The sequence below is a fragment of the Alligator mississippiensis genome, chromosome 5, assembly GCF_030867095.1.
Source record: "Alligator mississippiensis isolate rAllMis1 chromosome 5, rAllMis1, whole genome shotgun sequence".
Lineage (NCBI taxonomy): Eukaryota > Metazoa > Chordata > Crocodylia > Alligatoridae > Alligator > Alligator mississippiensis.
Window position 1 is genome coordinate 146,807,932 of NC_081828.1, and position 15,183 is coordinate 146,823,114.

Here is a 15,183-nt window from a genome sequence, read left to right on the forward strand (position 1 = left end):
TCCCCATCTTCAAAAAAGGGAGGAAGGAGGACCTAGGAAACTATAGGCCCGTGAGTCTTACCTCGGTCCTCGGGAAGCTTTTCAAAAGAATTATCCTGGAACATATCCAGGAAGGGCCAGCAGGGGAGGTTATGCTCAGGGGCAACCAGCATGGGTTCATTAGGGACAGGTCTGGTCAAACCAACCTGATGGCCTTCTATGACCAGGTCACCAAGTCCTTGGATGCAGGTGTCGCAGTGGATATAGTCTTTCTGGACTTCAGGAAGGCCTTCAACATGGTCTCTCACCCCATTCTCAGTAAGAAACTAGGAGACAGTGGTGTTGATGCCTACACAGTCAGATGAGTCACTAACTGGCTGGAGGGCCGCACCCAGAGAGTGGTGATGGATAGGTCTTATTCGACCTGGAGAGACGTGGGCAGTAGGGTTTCCCAGGGCTCGGTTCTCAGGCCCGCACTATTCAACATCATCAGTGATTTGGGTGAGGGGGTAGAAAGCACCCTGTTCAAATTTGCAGATGACACTAAGATGTGGGTGAAGTGGGTACGCTAGTAGGAAGGAACAGGCTGCAAGCGGATCTAGACAGGTTACAGGGGTGGGCCAATGAGAACAGGATGGGGTTCAACACTGACAACTGCAGGGTACTGCACCTGGGGAGGAAGAACCAGCAGCATGCCTACAGGCTGGGGAACTCCCTTCTCGCCAGTGTCGAGAGAGAAAAGGATCTTGGAGTCATCATTGATGCCACAATGAACATGGGCCGACAAAGTGGGGACGTGGTCAGGCAGGCCAACCATACCTTGTTGTGCGTCCACAGATGCATCTCAAGCGGGTCCAAGGAGGTGGATCCTCCCCCTCTATGGGACACTGGTCAGGCTGCAGCTGGAGTACTGCGTCCAGTTCTGGGTGCCACACTTCAGGAGGGATGTGGCCAATATGGAGAGGGTCCAAAGGAAGGCCACCTGCATGATCAGGGGTCAGCAGGGTAGGCCCTACGAGGAGAGGCTGAGGGACCTGAACCTGTTCAGCCTCCAAAAGAGAAGGCTGAGAGGGGATCTAGTGGCATTCTACAAACTAGTCAAGGGGGACCAGCAGGCATTGAGAGAGTCCCTGTTCTCCCGAGCACTCCCGGGAGTTACAAGAAACAACAGATGCAAGCTAGCAGAGGGTAGTTTCAGGCTAGAAATTAGGAGGTGCTATGTCACTGTCAGGGCGGCTAGGACCTGGAACCAACTTCCAAAAGAAGTGGTGCTGGCTCCTACCCTGGGGTTTTTTAAAAAAAGGCTGGACAAACATCTGGCCGGGGTCGTTTGACCCCAGTACTCTTTCCTGCTATGGCAGGGGGTCAGACTAAATGATCTCCTCAGGTCCCTTCAGACCCTACCAACTATGAAACTATGAGGGGCATTGGGGCAAGACTAGCTATCAATGTTTACAAATGGTTCCTGGTACAAAAATGGTTGAGAACCACTGCCTTAGGCAGTCACAGGAATATTCATGTCAAAATAATAGGTGGTGAGGAATTATTTCGATTTCATTCTTTCCAGGGAATGGGAGCAATGAAAGAAGAAGAAGGCATCCATTTGATGGAGTGTAGTGATTTATGAGGACTGGGTCCATTTTTCCTTTCATTGCCTGCCAGAGCAAGTCTCTTGTGCGTGAGGGTCTTCCATAAATAAACTAGGAAAAATACGATCAGATCAAACCGAGAGAGAGAATAAACTTTTCTTGTTCTTCCCCTTCCTTGAAAGGGAGTAAAGTATTTCTATGGGTAAGTTGGAGTAGGAGTAAAAGAGGAACCCATTCCCCAAAGTATTCTCACTCAAGTCTATTTTATTGGCTAGTGATTAATCTCTTTGCATTTGGAAAACAATAAAATGTCCAATAACCCTTTTATGGAAGGATTTGAGATGTGATATAAGGCACAAACTTTTGCAATTTGGGGCAGTCTGTAATGCATGCTGTAGAAGACCTGGTGGTCTCACAGTTGGTCTGCTGCTTCCTGGTGTCCCAATCCAGCCTGATTCACATCCCAGTATACTAGTGATCTCCCTATGGCACTTGCCACACCTTGATTTTATCTATCAATTTGAGAAGCAGCCCTCAGATCGCAGGACAACTGCTCATCACAGGGCTCTTCTTTCTGGCCCAGCCAGTCTCTCTAAGGCTCCTTGCCTCCTAATCCAGTTTTTTCAGGGCTTCTTGCCCTCAATTTGCCTTCCACTAGACTGGCATTCCAAATCACAGTAGGCCAGAAAAATAAACAGCCTATATCAGGCCTAGGTAACCACCCAGCCTTATTCTGTTGCTAATGCTTTCCTTCTTGGCTTCGTAAGAATCCCACCATGTCCATGGGGCTGGGACTCAACTCAAACCAACAAACTCAACTCTACACATCAACATAAACCAACAAATCCAAAAGACAAAACATGTTCCTGGTGAGTGCTAACAATGACCTTCCTTCCCCACCCTAATAGTCATCTCATGTCTTGTGGCTGCTTCTTCCAAGAAAATCATTTCCAAAGTAAACATAACTGGAACAGCTCTCTCACAGGTGCTCTCTTTAATCATCAGTCTTGTATTCCTTCAGAAAGCTCTTTACTCCACGCCTGCCTGTGTCAGACTGACTTGCTTTGCCCAAGAGCCAGGTTTATACGACTCCAAGGACTGCCCTTTCCCCCTTCAACAATGGCAGTAACCATGCCTTTCCACCTCTTTCACTGTTATCAAGGGCCCTGTCAAAGATAGCAAGGAGAGGGACCAGAAATGCTGTGTTATACTGGTTCTCAGGTATTATTCACTTAATTTTGGACTTCCCCATATGTCTACTTAGCAGTCCACCTTTAAAATGGAAAAAAGCTCCAGTGCTTCAGGACCCAACAAGTTCAAAACACGTACTTGAGTGAAGCAGTTCATAATATAATGCTAAATTGAACAACTAAAATTGTGTTGAATTTTTCTAGGAGAAGATTTTAAAGTGTCCAAACAAAATATCAAGTCTTTATACTATGATGATCTCAGTGGGTTCCTGAAAAGGAAGTTTTTTTCCAAACCTCACATTAAATACTTCTTCTAGGGAAGCTACCTTAAACCTAGATCTGTAAGAAAGAGTAGAACACAACCTTGGAATCTTTTTCTGATATGTTACAGGACTTATCCCATTGAATCTTTGTGGCAAGAGCCTTGTTTTCTGTTCACTAAGTAGACCACTTATAAATGTGGTGTCCAATAATATACTGAAGTTGTGAGGTTTCCTTTCTCTCTCTTTTTTTAGTATTGTACTTCTAACCAAGATGCAGTCTTCCTGGCTGTTATGGCATTCATTCCCCAAATAAATTCAAGGAATCTTATTCTTTCTGTTGAATATCAAAATTCAGCTGGTACGAGCTCTGATAGGCTCATAGCAGAGAAGCCACATTTCCTGTAAAAATATTGTTACTGGAGAGTGGCCGTTGGCTTTCTGGAAACATCTGGATGCAGCACTGAAAAATGTAAACAGGTCTTTCGAATGGATAAAGAAAAATTTTACTGTGACATAACTTTTCTATAACTCTTCTTAAAATTACAAGGGAGGCATGTAGAGAAGTGCAGACAGAATATAGATTTTCTAGAAATTATGATAACAGTTTATTTTCCAGAAGTAATGGCTGGGGTTAAATCATAGCCTTTTTACGTTAAATGTGTGTAAATGCCACCTTACAGCCCTTTGGTAATTCTGGCTGCTTGCGGATGTTACAAAAAAACAAATAAAACCAAGAAAACCCAAGAAACAGCACTTTGCTTTAAACTCAGCACGTTCCTGCGCTGAGCCCCATGCATGCCTAGAAGAGCCAGAGCCTTAGTTGGATCTGCCTTACCTGACACCTGTATAGATCTGGCACTTTAGTGGTGCTTTTTTGGCACTTTTATCTAATAGCTGATTGAATCAGCTTTAGATAAGTGCCAAAAAGCACTGCTGAAGTGCTTGATCTATACAGATGCTGCAGAGCTGGGTCGAAGTAATGTACTGCAGCTTCTGGTAAAACACATCTTTTAATCTTTTTTTTTTTTTTTTTAACATCTGCAAGCAGCCTCTGTGTCTTTGTACCATGATCCTGCTCAAAAAAGGGATGCAAATGAAATGTCCTCTGCTCCTCTTGCTCTTCAATGAAGGATCCTATATTAACTTACAGCTTGTCTAAATGGAAGAGTTGTTTGTTAGTTAAGATATGCATTTAGATCAATGTATTTATACTGATCTAACACCTGTGGCAAAATAGTCGTAATTTGGCATAAGAGTAGTGTTTTTGTTTTAATTTGTGTCTACTTGGAGGAGGATGCAAATTAATGCAAAAGGCCATTTGTATATCAAGTTTCTGACTTGGGCAGAAGGGAGAGGGTGAAGGATTAGAATATTATTATGTTTTGACCACTTGTGCTGGTGCTAGGACATACAGTAGAGTAACCCTTGGACCGTTCTAACTTGCCATATTTACCACAGGATCAAAGGAAAAAGAAGTGTCCAAAGGTGGTATGCAAGCACTTGGCATTCCTTTCATGGCTCTGCTGTATTGATATAAGTATTGGTAAACTGATTATAGGGAAAAATAAGTTTGTTTTTTATAATTACATTATTATTTTCCCCCTGAAATTCCCCATGTAGTCCCCTTTTTTCTTTTTGAAAATCATATTTGTACATCCTGTTAGCTCATTGGTGTGTTTTAATGTTTATATCAACTTTTAAGAGCAGGACTGTTTAAGAGACCCAGCAGAGTGGTGCTAAAATTCTTTCTGATTTCTCAGTTAAGGATATAATGTGAGCTTGGGTATCTTTTTGAGTGGTTCCAGTAAAAGAATTCTTAACTTCTTTTAACAAGGATGAATGTCATACAATTTCTATGTCTAGTAATTTACTGAATTTTCTCTTGCTGGCTCAGATCAGTGCTTTAGTAACGTTTACTGCTGGGTAAAGATCTAGCCTTGTCTTTGGAGTTTCTTGTGGGAGGAAGTTTTTAACTTTTGCAAGCATATGATCTGTTGGGAGGTACTTAAATAGAACACCCAAAAATCCCCAGAAAAGTGGACCACATCTCTCTTCTACCACTACCTGCCTAGGCTGCATTATAATTCACTAGTCCAAGTAGGTGGTAGCTTTTATGTGCTGTCCATTGCTCTACCCACTCTTTCTGCTGCTGAAGGCACCTTGTAAATAGTGTTGGATTCAGTCTTAATTACTTTGAGCTAAATGGGATCTGTTTGCTATGCTTTGTGTATCTTATGACCCAGATTCTAGAAGGCCGCACTTAAATATATTCTTAAACCTCATTGAATCAAGACCTAATCAAGGTCCAAACTAAAGTTTGAAGAAATATTTCTGTTTTCACTTTCAGAGCAATATTAGTTGAATGATTTCAGAGTTAGCACATTTTAAATGCAGAAGAGATATTTTCTATGTGTTTCTCAGCTAAGGAGAAACAAGGTTAATTTAAAATATTCTTTTTGTAACTTATTGGTGTTATATATCTCACAGAATTTGTTGCAACAGGTTTAGAATCTGTGGTAATTTGTATGCAAGCCTTCTAGTAGCATGCTGAACTATTTCTGGAAGCAGAGTGTTTTGAACTCAAGAAATGAATTTGCAAATGAATATTTAAATCACATGGAGTGTCTTGAGTTTAAATTAACCACAGTCAACATTTGCTTAAAGCTTTGGAGAGTTATAAGGGTGGATTGAATGAAGTTGGTTATTAGTAACTTGCCTCACTTTGCTTTTTTTTAAGACTCTATTTGATAATCAGAACAATGCTTCGAAAAAAGAAGAATCAGAGAGTATTAATAAAAATGATACTTCAAAGAAGATGTCTGTTGAGAGAGTTTACCAGAAAAAGACTCAACTTGAGCATATCCTTCTCCGTCCTGATACATACATTGGTTCAGTGGAACCTTTAACTCAGGTAAGCGTCTCTTAAATTCACGGTTTACTTCAGTTTTCTTTCAGGAAAAAAATGAACACATTGACTAATAAATCCAGAAATCTAAGCTTCCTTTTTTTATTCTAGAATATACTAGCAGCTCTTGAAGTGTGTGTGTGTGTGTGTGTGTGTGTGTGTGTGTGTGTGTGTGTGTGTGTGTGTGTGTGTGTGTGTGTGTGTGGAGGGAAATGATCAGAAGAAGACTTTTTGCTTGTTTTTTCAAATAAAGCAGTAGTTGGTTGCCTTGGAAATAGTATATAACAAGAAAATTGTAAAGCTGAGGTCCACATACTGAAGTTTAAAAAAAAATTGTCTTTAAGTGCTAGCTGCTCCGTATTAAGTAATGGGTGAACTTGTCTTCAGGTGGGGAATAGAAAAAAAGATCCCAGCCCGCAGTTTAAAGAGTTCAAGGTATTAGAAAGAAAAGCCTGCTGGTTTAAAAAAAACCCGTTATGTGCCCAGAGTTCTTGCAGTCAGGAAGCTGTGGAGTTTCATCATGGAGCTTCTCTAAGCTTAGCTGTAATTTAACCTTTTTAAAAAGAAATATGATTTTTCATCATGTTTCTGTTTCTCCATGCTTCGTTGCATAGTAGCAGCATTTTGCTTGGGAGAAGGACTTCTCTTGAGTAAGGAGTAAATCTGGGAAAGACTATAGCAGTAGCAGTGGCTTTACCCATTACTGTGGATTGGATCAGCCTGAGCTGGCAATAAGAGCTATCATTCTGCACTCATGACTTGAGTAGTAGAGCTAGCAGCTCTTTTCGACCTGATTGTTGGGTGCAAGAAGGAGAATTTCAGTTTTTTTGTCATCTCCTAACATGAATACAGAGCCAAGCTCTGCCTACTGTGCATCTCCAGAAATAGCAAGCAGGTTAACACTGGCGCTGAGGTTATTTCGTAGAGAAGAAAATGTACCTATTTTTTGGAACTCTTCATGTGATGGTGGTGGTAGATTCCTTCTGACATAAGTGCCCCAGGAAGGGCCTTAAAAATTATGTCCGCTACTACCACTTTTGCAAGCCATGCTTTCTGTGGAGGAAACAGGAAAAAAAAAAGGTAGAGTCAGGAGCAAAACAGAGTTCCCTCCATCAACTCTCAAATATGAATGAATTTGCTATGTAAATATTCTTTCTAACTTGTAGAAGGGTCAGCCCTCAACTTTTTCCCCTGAGAAACACCTCTCTTCTCTCGCAGTCTATGATAATCCATTGAAAAGGTTTGTAAAAGTGTTAAATTCTATAGTTACATAGGGTTTCAAATTAATCAGTTGTCCTGGAGATTTCCTTTAAAAAAAACCAACAATAATAACTTTGTTCATATTCAGTTCAATATTAAGAAGCATATGAAATTTTGTAAAGATGAGAGAAGCAGCCCCTTTCCTCCCTAGAGGATTCTTAACCAGCTTCTTCTGTAGCCATGCTGACTTGGGCAGCTCCAGCTGCTTGTTCATTCATGGGAAATCATAAGAGTTGGTAAATCTCATTCAGTTATGCTGAATATTGATCTCAGTCCCTAGAACTGGGAAAATTTGTCTCATACCATAAACTGTAGAGCAGTGATTGCCAACTAAGGTGCCATGGGACTCTGGGGTGCCATAAGAACCTTTTAATAAGGTTAAACTTTTAATAATATTAGTACCATTAGGCGTGCAAATACCTACATGTAATTTGCAAGATAGGAATCCATAGTGTCCTAAACGTTCTGACCTGTTGTCTTTCTGAGTTCTTTGCAATAGAATTGCTTTATTCTTTTCCATAATAGGAGGGAAAGGTTAGGGCTGGCATTTTCTAAGTGGTGTCTTTAGTCCAAGAGGTTGAGAACCACTGCTCTAATGCAAGAGTATGCAGCCCACAGCCAAAAAAGGTTGCTTAAAGGCCAGATGGATGGGCTCTAGAACCCCACTGCAGCTGGGGCTTGTCCTGGCAGAAGCATGGGTAGAGCACCTGCAGTCAGTGCTTGTGCCTGTGGTTGAACATTGCTGAAGCCTCATATCCACAGGCAAGCTTCAATGGTTCTGCCAGCTGTAGTTTGCTGACTCCTACTGTAGAGAAAACTGTGAACATGATGATGATGTTCAGAAAAAATAGCATTGTTATGGCTGCCATTAAGCTATACCAAATATAACAGGGCAGATCATTCAAGTTTTCTTTGATATCTCTTATATATAATTTAATTTGTGTTCCTATTTATTTGTACTGTGGTAGCCCTTTTAAACCCTGGATGATCTGGGGACTCTACTGTATTAAGGGACTGTACAAACCTGTTTGAGATGGTCAGTGCCCCAGATAGTTTACAAAGAAAGCGTACAAGACAATCAGAGGGTCAGAAGTGGGGGAAAAAAGCTCAGAGGGCTTAATGATGCATCCCATATACAGGAGGTCAGTGACAAAGCCAGGAATGCAGTTTAGTTTCTTAAGTCTCAGTCCCATGTTCAACCACTGGACTTGTTTCTCTCTTCTCTACGTAACCAAAATTATTCCCAATACTGAAAAATTTTAATGGCAGGAATTCATAAGAAAATTTTAATAGCAAGAATTCGTAAGAGTGGGAATTCATAAGAACTTTGTGGAAAGAAACACATAAAATTCTCTCAAATATGGATTTAGAGCTTTTTCAGTAAACCTGTAGGATTCTAGGACATCTGCACTCTTGATACAGCTGCCCTTAGTTTTCAGTGTAGCCTTTTTTTCATTTTGTTTTTGCATCCAAAAGAGAAACAGCCTAGGGAATATATGAAGAATTTACCCTTTTTTAGGGAATCTCCACTTGGAGGCCTTTTTTAAGTTCTGTTTCTGGAAAAATCCCTAAAATAGTCTGTCAGTCTTAACATATCTCTGTCCATCCAGTTTCAAGGAATGTCAGAAGAAATCATGAGCCACAACTACAATCTCCTAAGACTTCTATTCCACAGGAAATAGCTTTACCAAACACCAATTTTTAAAACAATTCCATAAGGAACTTAGCTCATCAGTGGAATCTTGATGATTCAGGAGCCTGTTTTCCTTAGAGCATGGGGTGTCCAACTTGTAGCGCAGGTGCCACAAAGTGGCACAGGCCGCTTCTGTGTGTGGCACGCAGCAGACTGGGGAGAGGTCAGGCAGGGCAATGGCAAGCAGAGCACTGGATCAGGCAGAGAGCACAGAAGAGTAAGCATAAAGCTGAGCAGCAGATTGGGTAGGGGAAAGGGATTGGAGTGGTACTTGAAAGTTGCGGGACTAATGTGTAGCACACCTGCCAGAAATGTTGGCCCCCATTGCCTTAGAGGAAGGTTAAAATTTTATTTTTGTTCTGGACTGGTTGGTATATTTAATTCACACAGCTTTATTGTAAACCAGTATATAAGCCATCTGTTTCTAGTGGACATAGTTTAAACAAATTTAATGCTCAGATCTACAAAGACTTACCAGGAGGCATACTTATGGATCTTAACTGCTATAGAATGGGTGGTCTCCATTATCAGCTGTACCTTTGGATTTTCCATGAAGCTGCCAGATATGTTTGTTTTGTGCCAGTACTTTTAACTTGTATGTGACAAAATATAAGGCCATTTCAAAGGTCTTGCTTTTAATTCTTTAAGCATTCTCTATTTAACCAACATAAAGATCAATGCCTTTTCTAATGCAGTTCTGGAAGAAGTACTAAGGCAAGTTTTCTTGCATGCTTTTGATAATTCAGTTGGGGAGAATGATGACTATCAGTGCAAGCGTTTATAGATGAGAAGTATTTTCAAGGTTTCATATTACTCAGGACCTTTAAACTCAATAAGGAAAATGAAGAGTCATCTTGAGCTGAGTTATGTAGCCCTCTTTTCATATTTGCGAAGTCTTACTTATGAATGCAAATACTACTACCATAGCAGTATTATATGTAAACTGACAGAAATGTGCACTTATGGCTTTGTTTCACAGAAAGCTTTATTTTGCTCTTTCATGGATAGAAAAATCTCTTCAGCTGGGGCAATATGCGTCACAGGGACATCTAATACACAAGTGGATGGTTTGTATTGGGTACTTTATGCTAAGTAAGAGTTGAATTTGCAATGAAATAACTTCTTACTATCTCAGGCAAAGCCCATCTGACTGTGGACTTGTTTACTTCCAAAGGGAACTAGGAGATACTTCATCAGACAAAACAATAAAGGGCTTGAGCTTATCCTAGGAAAGACCAAAAAGGACTTGTTTTCCTCTGCTATTAATGCTGATTCTGAAAACAATTTTTAAAACCAGCCTTAACACTCAAACTGTCCCTGTTATTTTTGAGGTAATTGAGGTTCAAAAATGGTTACTATATGTATGACATTAGATGTTCCTATCTTCCATATTAGACCTGTTCCAGGGGTATGTTTTTATGACCACCTAGAAAACTACATGGAGATTTTTGGAAAAGGAATGAAATAAATTGACTAAGGCAGTGGTTCTTAACCTATTTGCCATAGTGGACCCCACTTGCAGCTCTCAATGTGTTATGTGGGCTGCACCCACACAACTTACTGCATGGGAACCATTTAACAGGATGTCACATGGGCCGTAGCAGTGTGTTGATTGGGCTGCATGCAACTTGGGGGGGGGGGGGGGTGAGAAACATTGAACTGAGACATACTTGATCTAAGTGACAAGTAGTCTCTTATTGGGTGTGGAAGAGATGTAGCTACAACAGCATGCTTCAAGTGTTGGTGTGAATAAAAGACTCACAAAAATGAAAACTATAACCATTTCTTACCCTACAGTTCCTTTAAGACTGCCTCTTCACAGACATAAAACTAAATTTGTGAACATTTCCTTAACAGAATTACAGTTCACTTAACTCGACTAGTATCAATTTTGTGAGCAGAGAGATTGTTGTTTGTAGTACATTAAAGCTTGGAGATTCCACTCTGATCTAGGTTCTGTGGCAGTAGATACTATTGAAACTTGCATGCAATGGCTTGCTTCTGAAAATCTTAATAAAAGAGAGACAAACGGTGGGAAGAGAATAGCATGTACAAACAGAGTTATGATAGTAAGGCTTGTATTAAAAACCAACATGAGTAATTAATATGGAAAAGAGGAATTACTGGGACCAAGGGATTGGGCAAAATAGAGTAAAGGAAAAAGGAATGTTGAGTGGTGAGGGAAGTTGTAGAGGTGGATAGTAGGCGTAATCTTTGGGAGAACGATTGTGAGAGTAGGTGAAAGATAGAGTAACATTCATTCTGAATTGATCCTTTTGTCACGTACTATATAATTGGATCATGCCCTACAAATAGGTCCTTGGGAAAGAGAGTCCTGTCAGTAGTGCATGAGCAGCTTAATTCTTCTTTCAAAGTTGTTGTTAATAATAATATTGTCATATCCAAGTTGTTTTCTTCTCTCTGGTATCCAAATACAATATTCCAAATAGGGCTATCAAGCTTGGAAACAGGACTGGGAGGGGAGAAAGAGAAAGATCTTACTTGTTCTGTCTACTCTGAATCTGACATTCCCTCTTACTGTTGTCCAAATATTATGTATAATATATATAGATGGGTAGCTCTGTCTTTCTTTTCCCCTTTTTTCTGCAGGTATTTGTGTCTATTTATATATCTTTCCTTATACATTAAGTATACGTGTTTGTGTATAGTGCATTTTGGTCTTTGCAGATACAAGTGAATTAATTAATTTGGTGTTTAAATTGCCTGTTAATATTGGTACCGCTTTGGGAATTATACCACCTGAAGCTTCATAGAATGGATAAGGCTTAATCCTGAGCTGGAGTACCTGGACACACATTGAATTAATGGCTTGATAAGAACGAGTCACAAAGTTGTTATACATTTTTTGTGGAATAATTTTGTGTCTTATTGCTTGTTTTATCATGGCATTCATTGATCAAATGTGTAATTGGGTCATGATTAACTGCCTAATCTCACCTTAAGTGTAATGTGTAGAGGGGGCCTCAGTAACTAGCGTAGTTCTACCTATGAGCTGAACAGAAAAGGGGAAGATGCTAGTAATATTATTGAACATGAAAACTGGAAAAGAAATTAAGCAACACAAGATTTTCTTTTACTCTTAAATTCTATGATTCTTTGAACTCAAAACTAGCAGTCTTCCCAGTTTTAGTATAACATGGTTGTTTTTTACGGGGTTGTTTAGTTGGGTTTTTTTGGAAAATGTAACTCAGAGTATCTCTTGGTTTCCAATTATGACCAAAAAAGGGAACTTGAAATGAAATTTACTGGGTAAATTGAAATGAATTGAATATTCAGTAAATGAGAACGAAATTTGTCCTAAGTCTACCTCCTCTTTATGGTTGATTCTGTACCAGATTTCTTGGAATATAAGACACATTTATAAACCAACTCTTTTGACTGAAAATAAATAAAAACTTTTATGCACCATAGAGAATTGTCTTAATTATTTTGGGTTTTTTCTTAAATTGAGATTTATATAATTTGTGGATGTCTTATAGGAAAATGACACTAGGCTAGTACATACATCAGTGGAGAAAGCAGTGTTTAGTACCCAAGGGAACTTTAGGATTTGTTATAAAAAAGCAATTGTGTTGCTAACTAGAAAAAGTACAGTATTACTGTATTTATTACATCCAAGATGACTTCAGATTTTAAGACAACCCCCAATAATTAGATTCTGTACCTGGAAAGTTTATAAGTTTGTTATCATTTTCCATGTCTAGAACCTAGTTAATGCTGGGTCATCTTAAATTTGTATCCTCTACTGCTTGCAGTGGGGCTGGCAGTGGGGGAGTCGAATGGCCTGCCCCTCCCATTTTACTGCCTGCCCTTCACACCCTTACCCTCCATATCAGCTCCAGCCTTGCTTCAGGCATTTGAGGCAGGGCCAGGGCTGGTGCTGGGGCTGCTGCCACTGCTGCCTGACCAGTTGGTAGCTAGAAGACCAGAGCCATGACAAGAGGGGAGGCAGTAGTGAGTCAGGGAGGCAGGCAGGGGGCGCTGAGGCTGCAGCGGGCAGCTGGTAGGTGGATGGGGAGGTAGTACGACTGTGGCTCCCAGCCCAGGTCTGGGCTGGCAGCACAGCAGCTGCCTGACCTCCCCACTAATACTCAAATCCAAGGCAAAAGGCTCCCCCGCCCCCATGTTGATTTTGCAGGGAGGGGCGGGGGCGGGACCTATTATAGGTTTGAGTAAATATAGTAATAGAAAGAAAAGATAAAAACGTTGTGTTTCTGTGAGAGACTACTAGCTTCTCAGTGTGTGTGGGCATTTTTTAATACTGTTACTGAAATGTGACTCTAGGGTTTCCTATTTATTCTGCCTCATTGATTTCCTCATTAAAGTTGCCTAGTTTCCAAGTCAAAGTCTTTTGTTTTTGACTGGTGGTTAAATAAAATGGAATCTGAAGATCAGGCTGGTTGGGGTTTTTTTGGTTCTCTCACTCTTTTACAATAAAGTTTCTGAAGTTGTTACTTCCATTGATGATGTATGAGCCAAATTCATTATCCTATGGTTGTATTGACTCTGCAAATAGTAATAAAAGTAGAAAATATTAAAGTTTTATTGGTTGGCAAATAATACCTCTGAATACACACAAAGAGCAGAGATACATAGTAAGAAGATAGTGTGCATGTGTATGTATATGATTATATAATCAGTCCCACACTCTCGCACACATGCACGCAAACACATTTGTGTATGTAGATGTGTGGGGGGGTGTAAATTTCATTTACAGTGAAGCTTTATATACATATTACAATTTGTAGACACTTATAAAGTACTCTAAATTAGATTTTTAGACACTATTATACATAATCTCTTGTGCATCGTGTGCTTTAGGTCTGGCTTCAGTCCATTCCCTCTTTTTCAGTCATCCCCAGTTTGCTTGCTGTGTTGGACTAGCAGAAGGGGTAACTTATGATGCCTCTGTAATGAGGGAATTTTCATTTAGGCAGTTGCCAGTCATATACTGCCAGGTAGCATACAGGGGACAGAGCAGTGTCCCTATAACTGTAATGTAAAGCAGGTAGGAAGAATCTACATTAATGACACTTTTGTCAGGACTAGATTTATCTAGAGAATATGGTGAGGAACAATTACTAGCATTGAATGTATATTCATACGTTGAATTACTGCTCCCTGCCCTTCTTTTTCCCTTTTACTTGGAAGGGCTGGCTGATCGGTTAAATATCAAATCAGATGTATGGCAAAGAGCTGAAAATATAATTTTAATATTCTTGAAATGTGAAGTAATCCAAATTATAAAAAAATGAACATTTCCTATTGAAACAAAGACAATAAATATTTTTATTTTATTTTGTTTATGTATAGTTAATGTGGGTTTATGATGAAGATGTAGGAATGAATTGCAGAGACGTTACCTTTGTCCCAGGCTTATACAAGATCTTTGATGAAATTCTTGGTAAGTATTTTTAACAATAAACTTCTTAGAGCTATGCAGCACACTTCATCCTGAAACTTTTCAAGGCACTTCGCAAATCAAATTGATATGGAATCTGCATATAGAGATCATTTGATACAATACTAAATTGAGGTGTAGGAAGTTGACTGCACATCAGCAATGCAGAACAGTTGTGAAGAAAAGAAATGATGTCCAGCTAAAATTGCATTTTAAGAAGGCAGAACATAAATAACCAAGTGAGATTTTTGTTGCTGGACACTAGAATCTCTTACTATGGGATTCTGTAACTGACAAAAGCGTACGGACTTCTGCTTTGCATCTCTTGAAAGAAGAAATCTGTAGCAGCCTTGCATAGCTAATGTGATTGTGGAAAATTGGTTTGACATTGACTCTAAAAGAGTACCATCTGCTGAATAAGCAACACCATCTCCTACAACATAAAAGATGGTGATGATAATAGCTAGCACTGTTCATTTGTAGATCTTAAAATACTGTACAAAGGAGGTAAGTATCTTATCACCCCATTTTAAAGTTGGAGAAACTTTCCTTTCCAAGTACTGGATGCAGTGTAACCTTATTCAGCCTTTGAAGTCTGGTTTGGTAACAGGCACAGAAATTGCAGGCTTTGAGCAGCAGAACTGCATGGTTTCCCTATACCAGGGTACTGTGGACTCTGCTGAGGCATTGGCTTAGTGGTGTTAATCTTTTTGGTGAATAGATTCCTGGAAGATTTTAAGATTTTGAGGGTTGGCAGTGTTATTTCTGTTTGCTACATCTAAAATTTTGGCACCATTGGAATCACCTGAGATTTTGTTATTAACTTCAGTGGAGCCAGAATTTCATTTCATTTTTTAAAGCTGTGCTGACAGCATTGGTAAA

The 15,183-nt window shown here is 39.8% G+C and overlaps 1 protein-coding gene across 4 annotated transcripts in view; it reads left to right on the forward strand.

The window, feature by feature from the left end:
- TOP2B (DNA topoisomerase II beta) overlaps positions 1 to 15,183 on the forward strand; it is an 88,441-nt gene that overhangs the window by 20,354 nt on the left and 52,904 nt on the right. For 3 of the 4 annotated variants that reach the window (XM_059728847.1, XM_014603108.3, XM_006264280.4), the window contains 2 exons: positions 5,759 to 5,932; positions 14,214 to 14,304. In XM_059728847.1, the coding sequence (XP_059584830.1) occupies positions 5,759 to 5,932; positions 14,214 to 14,304 (265 nt within the window). Of the gene's footprint in view, positions 1 to 5,758; positions 5,933 to 14,213; positions 14,305 to 15,183 lie in introns of those variants that run through there. The other variant, XM_019497820.1, reaches the window with a different exon arrangement.